The following is a 12,330-nucleotide window of genomic DNA, read 5'->3' as shown; positions in this document are numbered from 1 at the left end:
CTTGGTTATGGTGGGTTCAAAGCATGATGGTTAAAATTTCAATCAAATTTTCATTCATGAAACAGTTTAAAAAAATATAACATTTAAAAATAAACGGAATGTTAATTTCTAGAAATTTAGCAAAGAAACAAACTATAAAGAAAGTCATGTGCTTTTATTTAAACCTGATGGTTTATGAGATATTTCGAATTTCATCCGTTTGACAAAAGAAAATCTGATACTCATATTAATATGAGAAATACTTATCACATCATCATATTTTCAGGTGGTTTTGGGATAAAACATAGTCATCTTGAAGTTATTTAGTTTGTTACGTGCTGATGTAGTGTGCCTATTGTTGACCAAAATTGGAAGAAAACCATGGATTGTCGTAGTCCAGGTTTAAGGTATACGGTTTGATGCCAGCTGGCTTCAAGGTGCTAAATGTTCCTCTTAAAGGTGATGATTCACTAACGAAGTAACTTTTCGATCCTGATTTTGGAGAAGCAATTTGACGTGTGAGCTCTATTGATTCTGGTGAGAGAAGCTTAAATATGTTTTATCATATAAGTTGTAACCATGTGGAAAAAGATATACAGATTTGTTATGGTATTATTTTAACTTAATTCACTTTTTATTTGTTTTGGAATTATAGGGTTATAATTGATTACAAAAATGGGATGCAGTACAAATTTTATAAATTAATACTCGATAAATTAATAAATACGATAAATTAATAAATATCATAAATTAATTAAAAAGATTCTGTGCGGTTCAAAATTTTAACACAAATCAATAAAATAATACGATAATAAATTTTCAGAAAATCCTATGTCAATATATGGTCTCCGTATAAATTAATAATTTATATGTATATACATTTTATATAAGTACAAACCAATCATTATATTGTTTGTTTTATATTCACAATGGAATTATCTTTATATTTTCTTAACATTTAATATATTTTGATGAGATTTAGTAAAATTATATCTTAAACACATTTGAATTATGTGAAACATATTTTATATACACTAAATAACATAATAAAACTAATATAGATGTAAAATTTCAAAATATTAATTAATATACATACATTAAATCAAATATTTTTCTTAGTTTGAAAAAAATATATCTTTAAAATTGAAAAACGTTAAAAGGAAATTTTTTTAGTAAATTGATAACTATGTAAATTACTAAAATACCAAAATCCTACATTGTTAATATATAAAGTTTTTACTATAAAATGCACAAATGTGTGTATATAGGAAAGAGTTGATGTGCACACTAGAATAAAGAACCGATGTGCAGAGCAAGCATAACATTAACTCATAATAAACCTCTTCACTAATCAAACAAATCAATCCGTAATACTTCTTATAAAATTTTTAAAGTTTTATAACGCATCTAATGTCAACAACCCCGCGCTTGCGCGGGGGCTTGACCTCTAGTATATATATATTTTAGAAAACAAAAATTACACAAAAAACTAATAACATATAGTATGTTTTTACTTTCTTATATTCAAAAGGGAAATTAGGTGAGATAACTAAGAAAAAAAACCATACTTCACTAAGTAACCAAATCCACACCCTCTCTCTTATTTTTTCTTCCTATCTCTCTCTACCTTTTTTTTACAAAACTAATTTTTTTTTTAATGGTTATTTCTAGACATGTCAATTAGGGCTGAAGCCCGTAGCCCGAGCCCGCCCAGCCCTAAAAATTACCGGGCTTGGGCTTAGCTTTATAAGCCCAAAAAAAAATTGGGCCTTTCGGGCTAAGCCCATTTGGGCTTTGAGTATTTTGGGCTTGAGTCCGTTTGGGATAGGGCCGGCCCGAAAACCCGAAATTTATATTTTAGCGTAAATATTATCCTTCTTTCTTGTAATTGAAACTATTATTAGTATTGATATATTATTTTAATATTTTTATCTAAACTCTAATAAAACAAATATAAAAGTTTTTAATGCACTTTATTGTTTCATCATTACAAGTGTTACATTTTAAATTTTACAAAAGTACATTCTTCTTTCATGCACAACATGTTTTTATTTTCAAAATATAAAGTATAAAACGTTTGACCATGTTTATCATAAATTTTGTTCTCTTATATTTTTTGTTTTAATTGATATTTGATTATTTAAATCTTATTAAATTTGGTTTGTGTATAAAATATTTTTAAAACATACGAAAAAATAAAAAATTTGTGATAGACAAGAAAATTTTAAACTCACTTTATACTTTTTTTATTTTTTAAAAATGAAACTCTTTTTTTAATGAAAATTCACATGTATTAAAACGATGGAAGTGACAATGACAAATTATTTTTCGAAAAGCCCACAAAAGCCCGAAAAGCCCTGTAGCCCTATAAGGGCCGGGCCGGGCTTTGAATTCTAGGCCCAAATTATTTTCGGGCCGGGCCGGGCCGGGCTCAAATATTTACGGGATTAGCGGGTTTGGGCCGGACCGGGCCGGGCCAGCCCGAATTGACACCCCTAGTTATTTCACACCCTTCAAAATATCAAAAGTGACATAAAGAGGAAAATAGAAGCAAATTTTAGGCCCATATACTATAGTAACAGAGTTTCCAACGTAGGAAATCCAACAAATCCATCATATATGTTGGTCACACTGAGTATGCAGCTTTAGTCTAGCGACCACCTCTATCACTAGAGTTCGACATCACTAGACTTCAACTCCCCATTATATGTGATAGACTTTGAATATGTTCTTCTCAAGAGAGAATCCAATTTTACCTTTGTATTATGGCTCTCGATAGTGATTACCCCACCCTACCAGCCAGGGGCGGACACATCGTCATAATTAGATGGGGGCACATGATATTTTTTCAGTGACTTTTTCTTGGGTTCACCCACCAATAAAAAGTTGTCATTTTAGATCTAATATCTTTTAATTAAGAAAACAAAATAACTTGTCAAATTATATTATGCTTTTAAAATAAAAAATAAAAAATTAAATAAATAAAAATAACAATAGTTCTAAAAAAAGATTATTTAAAAAAATATTTATTTTTAAGATTTAGAGTTTAGTGTTTAAGATTTATAATTTAGAATTTATCCAAATGTTTAGTGTTTTTCCAAGGGTTTAGGGTTTATCCGAGGGTTTAGGGTTTACCCGAGGGTTTAGGGTTTTCCCAAGGGTTTAGGGTTTAAGATTAGAGTTTAGGGTTTAGTGTTTTGTTGACAACATGTTTAGTGTTTTTCCAAGGGTTTAAGGGTTTACCCAAGGATTTAGGGTTTACCCAAGGATTTAGGGTTTAGGATTTGAGTTTAGGGTTTAGTATTAGAGTTTAGGGTTTAGTGTTTTGTTGACAACATTTTTTTTTTGAATTTGTTTTTTATATATTATTTTTATTTATTTTTAAATTTTATTTTGAAAAAATAATATAATTTGCAAGTTATTTGGTTTCCTTAATTAAAAGATATCAGATTTAAAAGGACAATTTTCTATTGGTTGGTGAACCTAAAGTTGTTTCTGGTACTAATTATCTGGTACTAATTATCGAAAGGCATTTCTTAAGCTGGTACTAATTATCGAAGAAAAAATAAAAATTAGATGGGGGCACGTGCCCCCAACGTCCGCCACTGCCACTAGCACATCTTAATGGGTTAGTAATGCACTTCTTCCTTATCAAAATTGTTTGTTATATCTTCTCTATATATTTCTTCCAATATTATTTGTGATGGTTTATTTAATAAATCAATAAAAAATTGGAGATATATTTAAGAGAAATTCCTTAAGATATATTTAAAATTTTTTTTGTCACAAATATAGACCTTAAAAATAAAAATGACCAAAATAGACTTAAATGTTTTATCAAAAAAGTAAATATACGTTTATACCCCTAGTGTTAATTAATCTAGATTTTAGGGTTTAGAGTTAAATGGTGGACTTTAAGGTTTATGGTTTAGGATTTAGGATTTAGAGTTGGGGAGTGAAATTTTGGGGATAAGATTTCAAATTTTAAAAAATAAAATTAAAACTAAAATTTTCAAAATAAAAAAAATACTCTTTTGGTCATTTTAGTTTTTGATGTCTATTTTTGTGACAAAAACTTTAAAAAAATTATTTGAGAGAATTGCCTTTTATTCAATGTAAAATGGTTTGAAGTTATTTAATTTATAAGAATATGAGCACCAGATAATATTTCCACTGATTTCTAAAATTAAAATAATAAGAAAAATACAAAACAACTAAAAGGAAGAGATAGAGAGTGACAATTGCTTCTCTTCTAAGAGATGCAAGTCTCTTAATAAAAAACTTTTATTATATTCATCACTTTTTCATTTGACAATAATTTTCGGTTGTTAAAACCAATCAAGGTTTCTCGCCTAATCTAAAGAATTTTAGATAATCTTAAGCAAATTAAAAAAAAAAACTAATATGATTTTGTTAAATCACTCTAAAATTTCATTCAAACCTATGAGTTGTTTGTTTCTCTCTTTTTAAACTAATAGAGTCCACAAAAAAGAAATCATAAATCACAATTTAAAATATTCTTAAAAATAGTAAATTTCAAAATACTTTATAAAATAACAATCTCAGTAACACTGATTTTTTTTTTTTTTAAATCATGTTTGAATAACAAAAAATTTATCATGTTAATAAAAACTACCTCAAATTTCTGATTAGACTGACAATCAACAAGCATATTAATAATTTTTTTGTTCACTGAGTTAGACTAATAATCAACAAACATAAAAAGATATTGATTCCGAAGAAAAAAAACATGTGCAAACGCGCCGTTTTAAGTATTCCATCGAGATAAGGCCGTATCAGATTCATTAAAAACTTCAAAAGCCCAGGAAGATGAGATAAAGCCCAAACGTAATATAATGATCGTTAAAAAGGCCCATAGCAAAACTGAACCCCTAGTTTCCACTGAGAGTGTTACTCATCTTCGCTCCCTTTACCAATCTCCCGGCTTGCGCGATTCTGCTTCGTAGCGCCGGACCGGAGACGATATTAACCCTAGCTCCGCCGCTCCGAGGGACTTCCACTTCATTCCAACAGCTCGCGCTGCTTCGTATTACTCGTTCTCTCCACGATGAACTGTGCAAGTAAATCTCTTTCTTTTTCTCCCCCAATATGCCGATTTAGGGTTTTTTTTTAATTGATTAGTGACGTCACTGCCGTCTTTGTTCCATACAGTTTCCGGAGAAGTTCCAGAGGAGCCAGTGGTTTCAACGAAGTCAGGTTTGCTCTTCGAGAGGCGATTAATCGAGAGGCATATATCGGTAAAGCTTGAAGCTTTTTTTCTTTTGAGATTCAGATCCTGTTTACGTTCTGTTAGTTACTTTGCTTGAAGATCTTGGCTTTTGTCAGCACTGTTATCCCAAGTTGGAGTTTTTTAAGATTATTAATCCACTTGATGATGGTTTCATGGAAGTTCTTTTTGACCTGTAGGATTATGGGAAGTGCCCGGTTACTGGAGAACCTCTTACCATTGATGACGTTGTTCCCATCAAAACCGGGAAGGTAGTGTTATTTATTTTTGAGTATTTGATGTGGAGAACTGTTGAAGAACTTAGTTTAAGATGTTTCTGTTCCTTTGACCCATTCTGCAGGTTATAAAACCGAAGCCAGTGCATACAGCTAGCATCCCTGGATTGCTTGGAACGTTCCAAAATGTAAGTTTTTAAATGTTTTAGAACTTTGTTTCTGCCTTTTCTTTATGGGAGTTTCACGATAAAGTTCCCCCCTGTTCCTGTTTATGGTCATGTAGAGTTTGGTTGGTAGCCTTGGATTGGAATAGTGTAGGGTTGGTCAAGTTTCGTTTAACGGAACTGTTATTACACTGATAATCTGCTCGTTTTCTGACTCTTAATCAAGAGAAATTTGTTCATTAGTTAGGTTGAATTAGACAAGGTAAATGCGTGAGAAGTTAATCTGTTTTGCTGCACTTCTAGGAATGGGACGGTTTGATGCTATCAAATTTTGCACTGGAGCAACAACTGCATACTGCGAGGCAAGAGCTAAGTCATGCCTTGTATCAGGTAATTTCAGTTGTGCGTTTGTGGCATGATTTTGTTTTTTATTATGTACCTTTGTTTTATTATCTTTAACGTCTCATCGTTTATTAAGCGTGTTTGAACAATTTTTGTAATAATTTTTTCCTTCGGTTTTGCAGCATGATTCTGCCTGTCGCGTGATTGCTAGGCTTAAAAAAGAAAGAGATGAAGCGCGGCAATTGCTTGCAGAGGTTGAAAGACATATACCTGCAGCCCCGGAAGCTGTGACAGCTAATGCTGCTCTTAGCAATGGTAAACGGGGTATGATTGTACACCTTTGCTCAAGATATGTTAGCTAATTAGTTTTCTATCTTGTAACATGTTACAATACTCTTTTGTTGTATAATAGCTGCCGGTGATGAAGAAATGGGTCCTGACGCGAAGAAGTTGTGTCCTGGCATTTCAGCTGAAATTATCACGGAGTTGACAGATTGCAATGCTGCTCTTTCCCAGAAGCGCAAAAAGCGTCAGGTACTGCATATTATTTCCCATCAAACTTTGATCATGCATTTGAAAGTCGGATGGCAAAACCTTACGACTAGCAGTTTTATATGTATTGTTTTCTTGTTTGTAACAGTCAATTGTAATACTGAAGGCTTATGATTTATGTTCCTCAATATATCTATTTAGATCCTAGTATGTGTTTGAAACTTAAAAAGGAAAATGTTGCTACTTCCTGCCTCTCTTCGCATGTTTTCTTCTCCTGTTCCACTCGATTCACAAATGTACTTTGGAGTTTTGTGTCTTGTGTTGGTTCCTGCTGTCTTGTTAATCTAAGCATTTTTTTCTACAGATTCCCGAAACATTGGCTTCAATAGATTCTTTGGAGAGGTTCACTCAGCTATCAAGCCACCCACTTCACAAGACCAACAAACCGGGCATTTGTTCCATGGACATCCTACATTCTAAGGTTTCTCATAACTTTATTCTTGTCTGTTTTTGGAAGTCATTGCATAGCATGACAGGCAGACTTGTGTTCATGAAATATTTGCATACATCCTTCAAGTCCTTGATTGGGCAGTGTTCATTTTATTGTTCAGTGTTCAGTTTTTTTTGGCAGACCTTTTTAACTGTTCTCTTATATGTCAATAGGCGTGTGCGATAGTTTGTATTATGACCTGTGATCCTTCGCATTTCTTTTGATATCCATTACTCTAGTTTTGGTGTGCCAAAGTTTACCTCTCATTATCCTTTTTTAATTGGTAATAGGATGTCATTGCTACCGGAGGAGTGGATGCAACTGCTGTTATCTTTGATCGCCCTTCAGGGCAGATCTTGTCAACACTGACTGGTCACTCGAAAAAGGTATTTAATTTTTCTTTTGCTTTGGATTCTGTTTTACCTTTCTCTGTGGCTTTGTCCTTAGTATGTGTTAACCCTTTTGTAGGTTACAAGCGTAAAATTTGTAGGTGACAGTGATCTTGTCTTGACTGCTTCGGCTGACAAGGTAACTCAAGATGCATTTACAGATTTGAAATCCATAGTTTCAATTTTTTTATGAATGGTGCTTGGTCATTGTATCTGTAGGAGTTTTGTTATCCTGCGTTTTGTTTGCCATTGTTCTGAAAAGTAGTAGTTGGCAGATGCATTTGCTTACTTTAAGTGTGAGAAGATAATAAGCAGCCTTCAAATCTAAATCTGTAGATGTCATGATGCCATCTTTGAAAAACTATGGTTCGCTGCGTAGAGTTATGATCACCTCACACAAAAGTCTTTGCGATATAAACCTCACCTTTGTTAATGCATCTTTATATTACTAAATTAGTGAATTACCTGCAGACGGTCCGTATCTGGCGGGATTCTGGGGATAGGAATTATGCTTGTGGGCATACATTGAATGATCACTCTGCAGAGGTAAGCATGAAATTGAAGAACTCTTAGTCTGCTACATTTTATTCATGTTATTCATATACTTTTTGTTTGACATACTAGCGGTGATGTTTTTTTTTTTTCAGGTGCGAGCTGTAACTGTGCATGCCACAAATAAATACTTTGTGTCGGCATCTCTTGACAGTACATGGTGCTTCTACGATCTTTCCTCTGGCTTATGCCTTGCAAAGGTCCCTCATCTCTTTCATCAAAGAACCAACTAATACATGTCTTCCTTTCTAGCTTTGCGTATATGCTATATTACAGCAACTATTCTAACAACACAAATTCTTCATAAGCATTGTCATATAAGCTCCTTTCATAAAGGGCCATTTTCATATTTCTTGTGTTGTTCAGGTATCCGATGAATCTGAAAAGGTGGATTACACGGCTGCTGCTTTTCATCCCGATGGTCTCATTCTCGGAACCGGTACTTCTCAATCTATTGTTAAGATTTGGGATGTTAAAAGTCAGGTAAAAAACTCTGGCCTTCCGGATTCTATTTCCTCTTAAAAAATCAATAACTATGTCCACAAGACTTCATTTTATTTGAACTTTTGTGTTGGGTAATAGGCAAACGTAGCGAAGTTTGATGGACACACCGGTGAAGTTACCTCTATATCTTTCTCTGAGAATGGTTATTTCCTCGCGGTTAGTACTTTGAACAAACTCTGAGACGTGCAAGTGCAACTACGATTCTGTGTACATGAATGATGTTTTATTATGGTTCTGCAAATGTGCAGACTGCTGCCGAGGATGGTGTTAGGTTGTGGGACCTGCGCAAGTTAAGGAACTTCAAGTCATTCTTATCTGCAGATGCAAACTCTGGTATGGAACTACTGTATCCCATTCTAGTCGTTTGTTTTGTTGATAGAGAAATCTCCACGTAGAAGATAATGAAAATACTTTTTTTTTGTGCAGTGGAGTTTGACCCTAGCGGATCTTATCTTGGTGTTGCTGCATCAGATATCAGGTGAGTGCAGATTTGAAATTTAATGTCAAAGAGGTCAAGCTTTTGGGTTTATACTCTTTTAACAATATGTTTGTTACGGCTGCAGACTATACCAGACGGCGAGTGTGAAAGCTGAATGGAACCTTATCAAGACACTCCCAGACCTCTCCGGCACTGGTAAGATCCCTTTCCTTAATTCTTTCAGTGGTATTATGTTCCTAATGCAAAACCTTTGAACTTGCAGGTAAAGCTACATGTGTGAAGTTTGGTCCAGATGCACAATACGTTGCCGTTGGTTCCATGGACCGTAACCTACGGATATTTGGTCTTCCTGGTGACGAAAAAGCCAACGCTGAGGATGACTCTGCACAAGACTCGTGAAGAATTCGTTAGCAAACTCCGCAAATTTTCAAATGTTCATCTCCGGTTTCTTCTCGCTCCTGTTGTATCTTACAGTTCTCACAGCTATAAGGAAGATTTGTTAGTTGGCGTAGTGATCTTCTTCGGTGCTTCTCTGAACTCAAACGATCAATCACACTTGAGTTTTCTTACTCTATTGTTCTTATAGGTTCTTCTAATCTCTCTCTCTTTGTACCTTCAAAACCTGTACCAAACTGTTCTTTTTGTTGCCAAGGATTGAATCTGAATGAAATTAAGACGTTTATCTTTTTGTATGTTTAGATTATCTTTTGTTTCTAGGCCGTGAAGTAGCACAAACTAGCCTTAAATATCCCCAAACACAAGTCAAATCTTTCTCTGACCTAATAGCCGCAAAGGCCTTTTTCTTCTAGATCGCCTGCGTACGAAGAAATATACTATTAAAAACTCCTCTTGGCATCCATCTTACAAAGAGTATAACCCATCTCTCCTCCTAATATAGCAAACTTCTACATATCAAACATGATTTATCTCTCCTTCTCTCCTCTCTCTGCTTCAAAGGTTAATAAAAACATCTAGAAAAAGAAGATTAAGAAGCAATGGCCAATAACTTATCCATAGCATTCGGAGATTAGCCACCAAACGATAACAGTCTAATGATTTATCCAATGGAGAATCGTCCACTTCTTATGGGGTTGATCAAAGAACCTCGATATTCCAATTCCATAACCCTTTCATTTCTCCCAAAACTTCAACCACATTTCGTCGAACGTGACTGATTTTAAACAACAAAACATTGATCGTTGTCCACAAACAATGTCGATGTTTGCATCTTTCCAATTACTAGAGCTGAACCTAATCTCCGCTCAGGATCTAGCCCCTGTCTCCCGAAAAATGAAGACTTACGCGGTGGCTTGGGTTCACTCCGAGCGTAAACTCACCACCCGCGTTGACTACACCGGTGAAGCCAACCCAACTTGGAACGACAAGTTCGTCTTCCGAGTCAGCGAGGATTTCCTCTACGCTGATACTTCAGCCGTCGTGGTCGAAATCTACGCTTTGCATTGGTTCCGTGATGTCCACGTCGGCACAGTCCGTGTCCTCATCAGCAACCTAATCCCACCAAACCGCCGGCCTGGATACCGAACCAACGACGAATACCGCCATACTCCCCCTCCCGGAATGCGGTTCATAGCCCTTCAAGTTCGACGACCATCTGGCCGTCCTCAGGGGATCCTCAACATCGGTGTCGGGATCCTTGACGGATCTATGAGAAGTTTGCCGCTTTACACCAACATGGACTCGTCTGCTGTTGGTTACAGAGACTTGCTCGGTGAAGACGATCCGCATTTGCAGAATCTGCATCTTAACAGCGTCAAAGGAAGCTCCAACAACCCGCAATCTCCGTCTTCAAAACAGTACCAATCCGTAGTCTCCAGGCCACCACCACCACCACCACCGGTGCTCCGTCGTACGAGGAGTGATACCAGCTCCACGGTAGTCTCCGATCTCCTGAGCAGAGCAGAGCGTAGCCGTGTGGCTAATAGGAAGCCTGTGAGCGCATTACCGAGCAGCGATGACGAAACTGTACCTACAACGTCCGGACACCATACAACTACCGATGATTCCGTCGACGATTACGAAGCGCCTTACAAAACACCTCATATCCCAGGCAATAGATATGATGATTCGTATGAGGACGAGTTTGTGGATCAATCGCCAAATGTGATGCCGATAAGAAGTGAAAGATACGACGACGAGTCGCCGTACCGTTCGTACGATCATTCACGCAAGACGCCGAGAAGATCAACGCCGGTGATCGAGAAGCCAAGGCCGCCGAGGGATTACGATCGCAGCAACCGCGCTTCACCGTACTTATCGAGGCGCGGGACGCCGTTGAGATCGAACATCGTCGCGTCTACTCCGATCAGATCTAACATCGTTTCATCTAGTCCTATGCGATCTAACGGCGTTAGATTGACTCCGATGAGATCTAACATGGTTGCATCTAGTCCTATGCGATCTAACAACATCGTTGGATCAACTCCATTACGATCTAACATAATCGGATCGACTCCGATTCGATCTAGCTACAAGGGAACGCCGATGAAATCGCCTCTACGGTTCGGTACGCCGATGAGATCTAATTTGGCGGGGCGATTGATTTTAACCGAATCTGAGTTAGGTCCGTCGCCTTCGGAAGTAGCGAATAAGATGGCGAAGGAGAGATCGCAAGCCAATGACATTGAGAGTTCGATACTCAGCGAATGGAGCCTCGACGACGATAGCAACATCGAAGGTCTCCGATCGAAACTCGAGCGGTGGCGGACGGAGCTTCCGCCGCTTTACGATCTCGGATCGAGTCACCAGAGCAGCGATGTAGATAGCGCGATTGTTCCGGCGTCGGCGAGTGCAGGCGGAGGGAAGAGCTCGAGACGGAAAACTCCGACGGTGAAGAAGAAGAATAAGAAGCATCAGCGCCGTCACACGGAAGGAGGAAACGGTCTTTTCTCGTGTTTTAGTAATATTTGTGGCGCGGAATGTACTTTCGTGTGTGGAGGCGGGTCGGATCACGACGGGTCGAAAAAGAAAGGTGGGTCAAAGCGTTTGCCGCGCTTGGCCTCTGCTGATAATTTGAGTTATGTGTGATTATTTTTTACATTTTCTTTTTAAACTGATTAAAATATTCTTTTATGTTTTCTGGGGTTTGTGAATAATCTGGTCAAACCCTGTAATACAGATACCAGATATTAAAAGAATCCTGAATATTCACCAAGTGTTAGAGCATCTCCAATGGTGGCACCATTGGAATCATTAGGAATAGTATATATATTTTTTTTTTGTAATAGTTAAGGATTCTTTTAGACCGGTCCAATACGAAGCTGCCACGTCCCTACGGATTCGATCCGTTAAATCCTTCTCTACGGACTGCTCCTTCCCAGTATCACACTCTTTTATTAATTTTTTATTCTAATGCTGCAGTTAAGGATTCGTATGAATCCTGGGTTGTGGATGCTCTGTTACTATTCAAACGTTTGTACTTTATCAGTGTACGAGCCTGAAATCATCTCCGTCATTTTATACTGAACATTTGATTACAAATAGTCAAATAGTATTATC

At 36.6% G+C, this 12,330-nt stretch overlaps 2 protein-coding genes across 2 annotated transcripts; both read left to right on the top strand.

Moving 5' to 3' along the window:
* The first annotated feature begins 4,839 nt into the window (after positions 1–4,839).
* LOC106375860 (pre-mRNA-processing factor 19 homolog 2) lies at positions 4,840–9,500 on the top strand. The gene is made up of 18 exons (XM_013815868.3): positions 4,840–5,060; positions 5,152–5,237; positions 5,407–5,478; positions 5,568–5,630; positions 5,910–5,996; positions 6,131–6,272; positions 6,361–6,482; positions 6,805–6,921; positions 7,221–7,316; positions 7,399–7,458; positions 7,791–7,865; positions 7,967–8,071; positions 8,238–8,354; positions 8,454–8,531; positions 8,624–8,708; positions 8,802–8,853; positions 8,939–9,009; positions 9,077–9,500. Exons 1-18 carry the CDS (start codon positions 5,048–5,050, stop codon positions 9,211–9,213), a joined length of 1,578 nt encoding a protein of 525 aa, XP_013671322.1. The 5' UTR covers positions 4,840–5,047; the 3' UTR covers positions 9,214–9,500.
* Positions 9,501–9,640: 140 nt separating this feature from the next.
* Positions 9,641–11,932, top strand: BNAC04G43690D. The gene has a single exon (XM_013815867.3). The coding sequence runs from the start codon at positions 10,027–10,029 to the stop codon at positions 11,857–11,859; it is 1,833 nt and encodes a 610-aa protein (XP_013671321.1). The 5' UTR covers positions 9,641–10,026; the 3' UTR covers positions 11,860–11,932.
* Positions 11,933–12,330: the final 398 nt, after the last annotated feature.

The sequence above is a fragment of the Brassica napus genome, chromosome C4 (assembly GCF_020379485.1).
Source record: "Brassica napus cultivar Da-Ae chromosome C4, Da-Ae, whole genome shotgun sequence".
NCBI classification, from domain to species: Eukaryota; Viridiplantae; Streptophyta; class Magnoliopsida; order Brassicales; family Brassicaceae; genus Brassica; species Brassica napus.
This window is presented reverse-complemented; position numbering and strand designations above follow the sequence as displayed.